This window comes from Lissotriton helveticus, chromosome 8, assembly GCF_964261635.1.
Source record: "Lissotriton helveticus chromosome 8, aLisHel1.1, whole genome shotgun sequence".
NCBI lineage: Eukaryota > Metazoa > Chordata > Amphibia > Caudata > Salamandridae > Lissotriton > Lissotriton helveticus.
This window is the reverse complement of record NC_136069.1, coordinates 104,554,357-104,567,914: the sequence shown is the minus strand read 5'-3', so window position 1 is coordinate 104,567,914 and position 13,558 is coordinate 104,554,357. Positions and strand designations below refer to the sequence as shown.

Genomic DNA, 13,558 nt, shown 5'->3' with positions numbered 1-13,558 from the left:
AGAATTCTTATTTGGAAAGCATGTTGATGAGTCGCTGGAGGCCATCAAGAAAGACACCGAAACGGCACGTTCGCTGGGTACTCTGCAATACCGGAAGTCTTCCTTTCGTGGAGCAAAAGGAAGAGGGAATTTCTCTAATAGAGGAGGGTACAATCAACAGCGCTCCTATTCTTCCGCCCAGGGAAACCAAAGATTCCAGCCATATCGGCAGCAAACTTATGGGCAGAGAAGAGGCAATTTCTCTCAACCTCGAGGAAAATCTAACTATCGAGGGAGAGACAATAAGAAATGAGGTACGCTTCCTGCCACCACTTTTTGCCAACCCGAACCAAATTGGAGGACAAATATCCCAAAATTACTTAAATTGGTCCAAAATTACTACAGACAAATGGGTCCTGGATGTAGTAGCCAGAGGTCACATTTTGGAATTTGTAAAAGCTCCCCCAAATTGCCCCCCAAAAGGACCCCCTCCAGCACACCTCAAGGAGCTATTCACCCTGATCAACACAATGATCAGGAAAGGAGCAATCGAAAGGGTACCTCCTCATCAGAAAGGAAAAGGCTTCTACTCGAGGTTTTTCCTTATTCGCAAGAAGTCGGGAGAATGGCGCCCCATCCTCGACCTGCGAGCCTTAAACAAATACCTAAAGAAACTTACATTCAGGATGCTCACACTTCAGGAAATCCTCCAATTTCTTTCGGCGGGAGAGTTTATGGCAACACTCGACCTTCAGGATGCATACTTCCACATACCGATCTTTCCACGACATCGGAAGTTTCTGAGGTTCAGAGTGGCTGGCAGGGACTTCCAGTTCAAAGTCCTTCCATTTGGACTGCGGTCAGCTCCCAGAGTGTTTACGAAGATGTTGGCTCCAATAGCGGCCCATCTTCAGTTGCAATCGATTCAAATATATCCATACCTGGACGATTGCCTTATCAAGGCCAGTTCTTTCGGCATGGCACAAGATCACATTCAAAGAACTCTGTCGCTGATGCAGAACCTAGGTTTCTCAATAAACTTAGAAAAGTCTCACCTCACGCCAGCAACAAGAAAGAATTTCTTGGGAGCGACACTGGACACCAACCTCGCCCAAGTATTCATCTCAGAGGACAGGCAGGACAAGATCCACCGACTCGCTGCGGCACTGTTACTAAAAAAGTGCGTTTCAGTACGCATGTTCAAGTCCTTCCTCGGGATGCTTTCTTCCTGCATTCTTCTCACCCCCAACTGTCGTCTTCGGATGAGGCCCTTACAAGAAGAGCTCAGTCGCCAGTGGATCCAAATATCAGGATCCTTCGAGGATATCATTCAAATTACCCCACGAATGCAACGAGCGATACAATGGTGGACCCACCGATCCAACTTGCAAGTGGGCTGCTCCTTCCTCGCGGAAGTGCCCAGGTTCATAGTAACGACCGATGCATCAATGACAGGCTGGGGTGCACACCTCCAAGGCATGACGGTCAGCGGGAAATGGAACCAGGTCCAAATGAGATGGCACATAAACAGGCTAGAGTTACAGGCCATATTTCTAGCCCTGAAGTCCTTTCGAGCAACTCTACAAGGGGCCTCAGTCTTAATACGTACAGACAACACCACCTGCATGCATTATCTGAACAAGCAGGGCGGCACAAAATCAGCCCGGTTGTCGCAACAAGCACAAGAGATATGGAGTTGGGCCCTGACTCACAATATCCATCTGTCAGCGGTCCATGTTCCGGGAATCGCCAATGTGTTGGCGGACTCTCTCAGCAGGTCCGGGGGCTGCACTCACGAATGGGAACTACATCTACCATCTCTACGTCGCATCTTTCAGAGGTGGGGGCATCCGGACTTGGACTTGTTTGCGACCTACCAGAACCGGAAATGCCCATACTTTGCAAGTTGGGTTCCCCACAGGGACTTGTGTGGGGATGCCCTTTCGCTGAATTGGAATCAAATATTCGCGTACGCCTTTCCACCGATACCTCTGATCCCGAAAGTAATCAGGAAGATGAAGAAGCAGCCATGCCGGTTGATCCTGATCGCTCCTCGATGGCCCAGGCAATACTGGTTCACCGAACTACTCCTGCTCTCGGAATGCAACCCTATCCAACTTCCACGCATTCCGAATCTTCTATCCACCCAGCAGGGCAGGGTTTACCATCCGGACCCGAACTCGCTCAAATTGTCAGCTTGGCTCCTCAGCACATGGAGTTTGCACACCTAAATATTCCACAAGATTGCCAGGAGGTGCTGGCGAAAGCCAGGGTCTCCATCCACAATCAAGACTTACCAACTTAAATGGAAACGTTTCTGTACATGGTGCCAATCTAATGATCTGCATCCCATTCATGCAAAACCAGAGCAAATTCTTCCTTTCTTTCTACATCTGGCCAGATTAGGGTTGGCACATTCTACGCTTAAAGTCTTCTTAGCAGCCATCTCTAGGTTTCGCCAAGATGGATCAAACTCTTTATTCTCTGTAAGGATCATACAACAATTTTTCAAGGGGTTATTTCGCATGTTTCCGCCGGTCCGGAAACCTCCTCCGGCATGGCATCTGAATATCGTACTATCTCAGCTAATGCGTCACCCTTTTGAACCAATCCATAAGGTGGACCTAAAATTTCTGACATGGAAAGTATCGTTGTTACTAGCCTTAACATCGGCTAGGAGGGTCAGCGATATTCAAGCTTTTACATCTAAAGCACCTTTCATTCAGTTCACCACGGACTCGGTGGTATTGAGAACTAATCCAACGTACATGCCTAAAGTGCCTCTGGACTTTCATCTGAATGAACCGGTTGTCCTAAAAACATTCTTTCCAGACCCACAATCTGCGGCTGAAAGGGCGCTACATTCTTTAGACATTAGAAGATGTCTTAAATTCTATCTCTCCAGAACTTCTGCCATCCGCAAGACAGACCAACTGTTCGTGGCTTATGGGCGGCAACGCCGGGGTTGTGCAGTTTCAAAACAGACCATTGCTAGATGGGTCTCCTCTACGATTGGACTTTGTCATCAACAGGCTGGTAGACCCTTACAAGCATTGCCAAGAGCACATTCAACTAGGGCAGTTAGCTCTTCCACTGCCCTTTTTGCTGGTGTGCCACTTCGACAGATCTGCAGAGCTGCCACGTGGTCTAGCAGGCACACCTTTACTAGACACTACTGTCTAGATTCAGCAGACGATGCAGATGCTTCGGCTGGAAGAGCAGTGCTTTGCAATCTTTTCAAATAAGGTGAGCCTCTGTTTCCACCTCCTCATTTATGCTCTTTAGACGTTTGCTCAGAAATTTATGATTACTGTTATGCATGTCTACTGTATATATTTATATACATATATGATATTCTGACGTCTACGAGCGTTATGATGTGAGTACTGCTTACTATTCTGATTCAGGCATGTGAATCTATGAAAGACACCCCTAATACTGGAGAAGAACAATAGTTACTTACCTGTAAACAGGTGGTTCTCCAGTATTGGTGTCTTTCATAGATTCACATGCAACCCGCCCGCCTTCCCCCAGAGACTCTCTCGGATAGCATGGGACTTCACTCCTGTGCGCGAAAATCGGAGAGCCTGAGCCTCTGGGGAGAACATTCTGGTGGGTGCTGTCGCCTGATTGGCTGCAGTTTGGACTAACACATAATGACTTGGATAGTCACGAGTATGGAAGTTTTTTCTGCTGTAGCTGGTGCTACTTACTTCCTGGTTTGGTATTTCTGATATTTGCTATATATTTTATGGCATTTTATTGCTTTTTTATATACCGTGGGACTCCTACTCCGACGACGGGGAATGATTCAGGCATGTGAATCTATGAAAGACACCAATACTGGAGAACCACCTGTTTACAGGTAAGTAACTATTGTTCTTATTGACCAACACGTTATGTAGACCATTGCGCTGACTCAAAAGCCACTTGGCAGAGAAGCTGTCTGAGGGGGGACTTTTTGGATAAGTACATGAGAGATTCCGTATAAACAGAGTTAAAAATAAAATAGGCCCAATGGGAAGCTGCTAGGTCTGTGAGTGAAATGTCTCTTTGGTGAAAGTTCTCAAGCCTAGGGCCACCAGTCTCACAATAGAATAGAGGATTATGCCAAACGTAACCATCATATCTTCCAAAAAGTCCTATATCATATACATAATGTGTTTTGAGTGTGATCTTGTAACTGAGACACGAGTTCTGAGTGTAAACAGCTGAGGCTCTGTTTCAGATGCAATTGGTCTTGACTGAGCAGAAGGACGCGTGCTCATCAGAAACAGTAGCCATTGATAGTATGGTAGGTTGACTACGCAGCCGACCTTAGAATCAACATGCTTGTACTGCAACAGGCAGCCAGTGTTGTGGTAATGCCAGCGTGATCTCTTCACATCTATCCCCCACAAGATGCTTCTCTCAGTCTCAGCCTTTTACCTTGAAGTCTCTAGAATCCGTAGAAGTAGGCAGGGAGGTCACCCCTATTGCATATTTGACAGTTGAAGTTTGGATCAAGCTTTTGTTCTCCCTTCATTCTGATGCTAATTTATTGAGTTTTAAGAAACACCCGAAATAATATCTTTTCCATCTGTGTATTTTCTTCAGCGTCAACGGGGTTATTTTATCAAATATTCTTTAGCACCAGGACACTTATTTGGAAATTGCATGCTTTATAAAATCATAAAATAAATCTTTTGCGATTGCAGTTGAGTGGCTGCTACAGAAATTTGAGTTGTCGGGGGCGGAGCTTGCCGGCGTTCATGGCGGACGCTTAAGAGCGGAGCTCCGTGCTAGCGCTGCCAATTATCCGTCATTTATCCTTGGAAAAGCGGCAAACATTGTGAAATTCCGGCGGGGGCTGACTCCCCTACCCCCAGCGGACCTCCGACGCGACTCTGAAAGAGGTGCGTGCAAGGGAGCCCCCGGCGGCACCAGCGACCGGAGAGTTGCGGACCAGGCCAAGATCCCCGCCCTGTCCTGGGACGCGAGGCCGGGCTGCGTCACCCGACGTGCGGCCCCTCGGTGAGGACGCCCCGCCGCGGAGCGAGCACCGTGACCGGCAGCCTCCGCGGCCCCTCCAGCTCACTACGACCATGACGTGGGGCCCCTGCAGAGCTGGCTGAATGCCCCGAAGCGCTCTGAGGACTCGAGCGTGTGGCGCAGTCACCGAAAATACACCGAGCGTGCACACGTGGCGCTGGCGGAGCCCCGCAGTGATATGAGGGCCTCTACACACTGCCTGTGAGAACTGCCTGGCCGCCCGACCTCTCGGAGGGAGACTTGAGGAAAGGTAGGCGGCTTAGGGACGGAGGATCCACACCACGAGGCCTGCACCCTGATACAGTCCGGGGGCGTCCTGGAACCGAGGCACTGTGTGGGGGGGAAGTAAAGGCGGGCACCCACCTTGGCCTGTGGGCATCACTGAGCACACCAGCCCGTGCGCGACTGAAGACTGGGCTGACGGACCCCCGGTGCCGGCCTGCGGACGGGGAGGGATCCCGCATCGCTTCATTGGGGGACCATCGGCGTCTTAAGGCCTGTGGACACTGGCCTCCCCACCCTCTGCAACGATGGGCAAGGGCGACAGGACCCAAACAAAACTCTCGTTTGATCAGAGGAGACAGAAGGCGCCGGGGCCTCCGGCTGCCCAGTCCCCGGGAGCTGCTGCAGACCCGAGCGCCGCACTATGCGCGGAAATAAAAGGCATGCTTAACACGATGGAGAAAGGCCTACAGGAGGGCATGTCGGCCATTGGCACCAAGATTGATGCCCTGGCGTACCGGATGGACCGGATGACGGAGAGGGTGGATAAGCATGCGGAGAGGCTGGACATGGCGGAGCGTAGATTGACGGAGGCGGAGGAGGCACAGACAACATGGGACGCTGACCGCAAGCAGTTTGGGAGGCTGCTTCAGGTGATACAGGAGAAATCAGAAGATTTGGAAGCACGCTCCAGGCGGTCTAATATTCGCGTCACGGGTGTGGCGGAGTCGACCCAAACGGGGAAAATGGAACTATTTGTTGAGAAACTGCTTAAGGCTTTATTGGGGGACGATATCTTCTCCCCCATGTTTATAGTGGAGCGAGCCCACCGCACCCTGGGACCAAGGCCTCCTCCGGGTGCGAATCCTAGGCCTATAATAGCGAAACTCCTCAACTATAGGGACAGAGACGCTGCCCTCCGTGCCGCCAGAGAGAAGGGGAACTTGCAGTATGAGGGAATGAACATTTCGTTATACCCTGACTTCACCTCCAAGGTACAGGAGGAGAGACGGCGATTCGTCCCCTACAAGCAGCAACTCAGAGACCTGGGCTTGGACTACGCCATGTTATACCCGGCGCGGCTGCGCATCAACAGGCAAGGCCACTCGTACTTCTTCACCGATCCCAGAGAACTGCAAAAATCGCTGAAGCAATGGATCAAGGAGCACCGAGGGGACCAGACGGCGCCCGCGGAGGAGCATGCTGGCGATGGAGAACTGGACGAGCAGGACTAGTGAGGAGGGGGGACGCGGTGGTATCTTCTGGAGACTCAGCTACTCTGGCCACTGTGACAATCCTCATCTGTTGGACTGGGGGGAGCCCACTCGGGGCGCGCCACTGAAGTGAGCGGACTACTGGACCTGAGATTGCGGGTGAGATCTGCACAGACCACACGGGCTATGATGGGGGGCGGCGCTCTTCCTGAGACTGTTAGACTGAGCCGGGGTGGTCTTGTTGGGAGCCCGTCACATGGAAGGAACGGTGCGATCGGGGGGGGGGGGAAAGCCCGTTCAGGCGGGGAAGATACTGCACTCTTTACTTAATGCCGCATTAGCGTTTGGGGGCGCTGGCGTAGGGGCGGCATATTGACATTGCGCAGAAGGCACGACCGGACTGTGGTCGATAAGGACATTGAGTGGGCTACCTCTGCCCTAGCGCTTACAGTGCTTGCGGCTCTTCTTGAGTCTGCTTGGGGAAGTTTTGAATGGGTTTGCAGGCGGGTGGGGGGGAGGGGTGCAGGGAACTCGGTCACACCAGGTTGGGGTTGGTTGGCTGTGGGAGGCGGGGGGAGTTGGGAGTTTTGGGGTCGGGGGTGTTCGGGGGGGGGGAAAAAAAAAAAAGCAAAAAAAAAAAAAAAAAAAAAAAAAGAAATTTGAGTTGTCCTGCATAAACATTAAAAGATGACATGCTATAAGCATCAAGAATAGAAAAAAGTTTCATAAATACTTTCAGATTAAATATCTCCTTCACCAAGTTGTGGATGGATCCTCTGGCACCAGCAGGTCTTTTTTGGTGGGATTCATTTTAAGTTCTCGTGCACATCACATTCTTCAAGTGGGTAACATTCTAGAATATGTAGCATGCTCAACCCAGGGTATATGTTGGGAGGAAAATCCAATGCGGGTCTTTTAGTGTGTGTGCTATATATTTCTTTTTCCACTGGTTGGCAGTGTAGAGTCTGATATTAGTGTAAATAGGCTGAAGTTGGTGAGGCTTTTCAGCAGTCTTTTTTCCCTGTCTATGAGATTGGACAAGAGCTTAGAATAAGGCCCAGAAGTTGTTGGTGGCAGGAAGAGCTTGATCCACCGTAGAAATCTAGTTTAAAGTAAGGCAAATTGAGTTTTTATCCCTCCATAATATTTGAAGAAATGGATCGCTGTCATTGTAGAAATCAAGAAAATATGCGCATCATGAGAAGGATGGAGAGAAGGCATGGCATTTCATGATGTTGAGTACTGCCTGGAGATTACGAGTGGGGTAAATTGCCATTCATCAGGAAAAGTCTTTCATGGACTGGTTTAATTTTAGAGCAATAGTAGACTATCCAGTTTTTTTTTGGTGCATAAGCGTGCTCTGACATGAGGAATGTTGATATCTTGTGAACTGTTGAGTGCTGTTGGTCAACGTATACACATAGTGCCTTTTCACAAACAAGATTTTGTAGTACTTTTAATAGTACTACAGCAGTACTGCTAAAGTACTATAAAATGCTACTTTCAAACCAATGAGCGTAAGTCTCTATCTCCACCTGTCGTATCTTTTCTATGGGAAAATCTGTTTTCGGGTGCGAAAAATAATATAGCCTTATAGCCCCCCGTAGCGGGCTATAACGGTTATTAAAGACCTGCTACATCGTTAAAGGCCTTAGCCGAAGGCTATTAGAACATTCTGCCACTAGAGGGCAGAATGTTCTAACAAATTAAACAAAGGCTTCAGGGAGCGCGAGGGGAATGAAATCCCCTCATGGCTCCCTGAAGCCTTTGTTCACAGCCACAAAGAAGCATTGGAATGTTGGAGCTCCGGGCTTATACCAGCCATTATAAGCCTGGAGCACTCCATTGTTTTCAATGGAGCTTCCAACGTTCCAATGTTCTAATGCATATTACGAGTACATAGGGAATAACTGCAGAATTTGGTTTTTAATGCACTAAAATCTGCATGATGCGGTAAATACTGTATGTTTTCCCCTGTTAAATATTGACAGGTATAACTTGCTGAAATTGAATGAATTATGAGATATTTAACTCATCCAATAATAATCGGATGCATTAAATACCTTCAAACTAATTCCGACCCATGCGTAAACAGAAGTTTACACATGGGTCGGAATATTATGAGTGACCCATAATCAGACCAGTCATAATAAATGTGGGAGAGACCAAGGGGAGTGGCTGAAAAATGGGGCATACTTACTAAAAAAAATAGGTTGGGTTTAGGGAGTGACGTACTTGTGGGCTGGAAATATCACACCCTGGAGGATAGCCTGAAGGTCAATCCCGAGTAAAAGAATATGCGTGCCTTCACTGCAAAAGCCGAACGCCGTCTGGCATGTCATGCAGGAACTGGATCCAGTTGCAGCATCTCTATGTGATTGTCACCATATTTTTGCCTGTGATCTTCTTCATGCCGTCTGGCATGTCATGCAGGAACTGGATCCAGTTCCTGCATGACATGCCAGACGGCGTTCGGCTTTTGCAGTGAAGGCACGCATATTCTTTTACTCGGGATTGACCTTCAGGGTATCCTCCAGGGTGTGATATTTCCTGCCCACAAGTCCAGACCCACCTGTCCCCCTCCTCCCCTTCTACTGTCTTGATAAAGACCCGCCATGACCACCAATCGGGGCGCATCAGGGTCGAAACGTCGACGTATAACTTTGGTCAAGTATCCTCCAGGAACGGGCACAGTAACCATCTGTTTCCTTGGAGCATTAACTCAGAACTCTGACCGTTAAACTACAAAACATTCCTCCCTTCTCTCCCCCCTCGTGTACAATACTGTATAAAGTTGTATATAAGTGTCACTGAATATTATTGTACTTTTCACTTTGTTCACCAACAGTCACTTTTCACTTGTTTTTATCATTTACTGAAACGCGTATGGAATGAAGTAATTCCTCTATATTGCATCTGTGACTGTTTACTATATAAAAGTTTTGAATTTCGTTTGTTTTCAGAGAGGTTTTATTGAATTTGATTGAACCTGATTCGTCTATTGTGTTATGAGCTAATACTGCCTGTCTTTGAAGTAATGTATTCTGCCACCCAACAGAACTACTTTCCACATGCAGCACTTACCTAAATCACTGCCTCTACTCTGATCCTTTGCTACGTACCTATAATCTCGAGTTTTTTTCTCCAATACTTTTTTCCTTTTTTCTTTACAGGGAGTATTTATTTAAATCCAGAAAAAAAGCAATCTTGTCATACAATTGGTATTTGGTTAAGGACGTTTGATTGTGGTGGTTGGTTGCATGCATACAGGCGTATTTGAGAGAGTTGCATTCTGTGAGTGTAGGTCTGTGTGTGTTCATAAAATAGCAGTGGTTTTAAGCCAAACCTATTCTCTCGTCTAATGCTGGTTTCTATATCCATCTGATGTGTTGGTGGAGGTCATAGTATTTAAGAGCTTAAGACCTTGATGTACCATTCTCGAGTCGTATTGCAGTTGTAGTTTTTGCACTGCATGTATGATGTATCATGAATCGTTTTTTTGTCCTGACTAAACCGTCACTGTGTAAAAATTCATATTAGTAACACTCTGCAAGATCTCTGGACCATTAATATTAATGAGGCAAAGATTCAGTTTTTAAATCCCTTTGAATGCTTGCTAGCATACCTCCATTCCTGCTTTTCAAACATGCGTTTGCAATGCACTAGGTCTTGCATTTGCAAGAGTTTGAGCTATTGGTGTTGTAAATGGCAATGCCTTTTATTTATGTGTTTCGAAAACCTGAAAGCAGTGCGTAAACACCGCTTGTAGGTTTTGAAAAAAACATAAATAAAAGGCATTGCCATTTACAATGCTTAGTTTGCATATCCATGATTTTATTGCACACAGAAAGTATTCCCTTAGAGAGAAAAGGAAATATGATATCAGAGTGTATACCGGATATAGTTACAACTATTAAACAGAAAGTGGAGCATATAGGATATGGAAATACTGAACTACCATGAATCATAGAATCAAAAATGTAAACAATCCTGGGCTATGCAGACGGAGGGAGAAGGTAAAAGGGAAGCCACAGAGAGTAGGAGCAGAAAGTTTACCGAATCCAGAGCAGACCATGTCACCTTTTGTCTCTGCTCCGGGTGACCTGTCTAATTGAGGCTCCAGCCAGCACTGCAGTTTTTCCTTTTCTCAGCCACAATATCAAATGCGCACTGGGTCAACAAAACCTGGTTTGTTGAACTGCTGATAGGGACAATGCCACAATTGAGAAGTGGGGATTGCATACTTACAAGGATTGTGTAGACCAAGCCACGAAGCAGAAGGGAAAGTAGATGTGCCACAGGGGAACATAATTTAATCGCCAACAGTGTACATAGCGTTTGAACCCTCAGTTAATGACTGTCTTCCGAGTCATGGAGGGAGTGCTGTGGGGTTGAGGCAAGAGTCGGTGGACGAGTGTACCTTAGTGGAAGTTGAAGCGTTATGAGATTGAAAAACAGTGTGACACAATTATAAAAAATTCAGGGATCCACACAGAACGAGCTGCTTCACCTGTTTTAGAGACCGTTGGCTTGTTCAGAGACTGAGCTTAAAAAAATAAGCCACACTAAGGGCATGGATGGGGGAGTGAGGTGGAACAATGGAGTAAGCCTCCACACATTTGTTTAACACAGTGCCCGCTTCAGTCGGCGTCTATGCAGTGGGGGAGGTGGGGTATTTACTATATGAAATAGCCTCAAATAATCAAATGTTTTTCTTTAAAATGTTAATGTATTCAATATAAATAAATAAAAACACTTGATATAACCACAAAACTCTTCCACGTGTGAGATTTACTCTTGAATTTGTCTAAATTTTAGTTTAATCTGGTTCTGATCAGCGCCTTGAGAAGGCTCTTCCTCCTCCTCCCTCGTTCATGGCCAGGCTGCGAGCCTGAAAGTGGTTAAGGCTGGTGTTGGGCAGCTTCAGGAGCTCTAACTACAACTGGACGAGAGGCAGCGCCGTGTGTGTGCCGCAGAGGCACAGCGGATGTAGTAAGGGAGGGTGAGGGTTGGCCCAGTATGGAAAGGGAAAAAAACTGAAAACAACATGAAGCTGACACCGCGTCCACTAAAAAACAAGCATCGTTAGCACCGTGTGTCCAAAACATGATGCGTGGTGTTGGAGTTTACCGCACTTCGTGTTTTGGACTGCTTGGTGCTAACAATGTATGTTTATTTTAGCGCAGTTTTGCTAAAATAAACCTGCATTAATTACTAGCACCCGCCTGTACAAAGCTTGAAGTGCAGTGCCGGAGAAGCAGGGTGCCGAAGGAGTGAGGCGGACTACTGCTGCAGGGGCGGTGTGCGCTCTGAGGGAGACTGTGCGCTTCAACAAACTGGAGGAAAATAAAGTACCACTGTTAAAAACGTACTGCGCTATACATGAAGCGCGATGTCAGAGAAGCAGGTGCGTGCTGATAAATGAAGTGAGGGAAAGCAAACAAAGAGTGCACAGTAAGAAACATACTATACAAGCGTATGTACACTGTACTTTAATGGTGTGCTGCAGCCTCGTAGGGAGGCGGGAACGAGACCGGAGGCAGCAAAAAGGAAGGATGCTAGAGTGCCTCAGTGGTTAGTAGGAGGGGGAATTGAGTGGTTCTATTGATTACAGCAGGTCTTGTAGGCAGCGCATGCGCGCTGTTAGGCTCGACCTAAAAACACCGGCATTGCAACCCTTGTCAGTAACTGGGACATGGGTCTGCAATTGAAAAGTAAAACAGCATGACGCAGTGGACCTTGGGCGTAGCATGGACTGATTCCCACGACCGCTGTCTGCTCCCCTGATGCCCTCAACAAAATGGAAGCTGTCCCTCATGGACACCTCCTTCTATGTGAAGGGATATCACTTCCTGTGAGGTATTGGTATGCGATGGCTTGTGACCACAGCAGAGGGCGGAAAGCATTAACACATCATTACAAAGCGCGAAGAAGAGATGTCTTTCCTGCTTGCGATTCAGAGCCATAGTGTTTCAGAGTTACAAATCTCGTTTTGCTCTCATAAAGCAAGTTATTGCGCCCTATGGAGTTTGCAGGTGCAAAATGGCTTTGTAAAAATCCTATCCAATATCTTTGCTCTTACTTCTTCCAGGCGAACCCAGCTGCTTCCTTGACTATGTCCTTGGCACAGACCAATTACTGCAAGAAAGAGAAGTACGACCCCCAGAGTCCTCTGTGCACACGCATAATCCTCTCTGGAACCATTAACCCGGTATGTACAGTACTTCATTTATGAAAAAACATTTTTTAATGTATTTGCAGAGACCCTAAATTGTCTTTAGGAGGGTGCCTCCCATTTCCACCACTGACATGGCCATTTTCCCACCACTGGGTCCTCCCATTGTCTGCATGTACACCACCCATAGCTTTGTATAATACCTGATCTGAAATGCAATGAGTGAAGCAAGCAAGCATGTCTTCCTCAAAGAAGGCTCTGAGTTCTTTCTATGAGAAACCATTTTTAAAACGGGCAGAAATGTTGTCTTCACAGCGCCATTTCCCTCCAGTCGATATAGCAGTGGTCCATTAAAACATGGCTTCATTCCAGTTATGATGTATCAGTCAGAGCCGGCAACATTCAGGGAAAGCCACTTTTTTTTGTGAAAACTGTGATTCAAGTAACTGGGCTTGCAAAGCCAAGCTAATAGCAGAATGTGTTAACATCATAAATATATATTACTTTCAGGTGATAAGGAATTGTGGCATTGTTTAGCTTTTTACACAATATCATCCCCATGCCACTTTGGCAGGCACAACTCTCCTTCGTGTAAAGAGAGAGTTTAGGAACACTAGTGAGATTCATTTAAGATTTCTTTCAGTGGCATAAATGAACTGCCTCAACTCTAGGGTATCACAATCTACGTTTTGCTGCCACATAAAAACTCTTTAATTATATTTTTTGCTGACACTAGACTTTACCAAAGGCCTTCTATACATACATGTATTTGTATTGCTCTGTAGAGATGTGTTAATAGAGGCACACATTCAATGGCGCATCTTGTCCATCGGAGGTGACCAGTGGGGACCTTCCTAGGATTCAGCCTTTTAAGGAAGGCTATTGACTTTCGGTTGGATCAAGCAATTTGATCAAAGGTTTGGTCCCCAAAGTAATT

At 46.9% G+C, this 13,558-nt stretch overlaps 1 protein-coding gene across 1 annotated transcript in view; it reads left to right on the top strand.

The window, feature by feature from the left end:
• The window catches only part of CREG1 (cellular repressor of E1A stimulated genes 1), a 115,960-nt gene that overhangs the window by 56,642 nt on the left and 45,760 nt on the right, over window positions 1-13,558 (top strand). Inside the window, exon 2 of the mRNA XM_078656701.1 lies at window positions 12,538-12,657. Coding sequence (XP_078512827.1) covers window positions 12,538-12,657 — 120 coding nt within the window. The remainder of the gene's footprint in view (window positions 1-12,537; window positions 12,658-13,558) is intronic.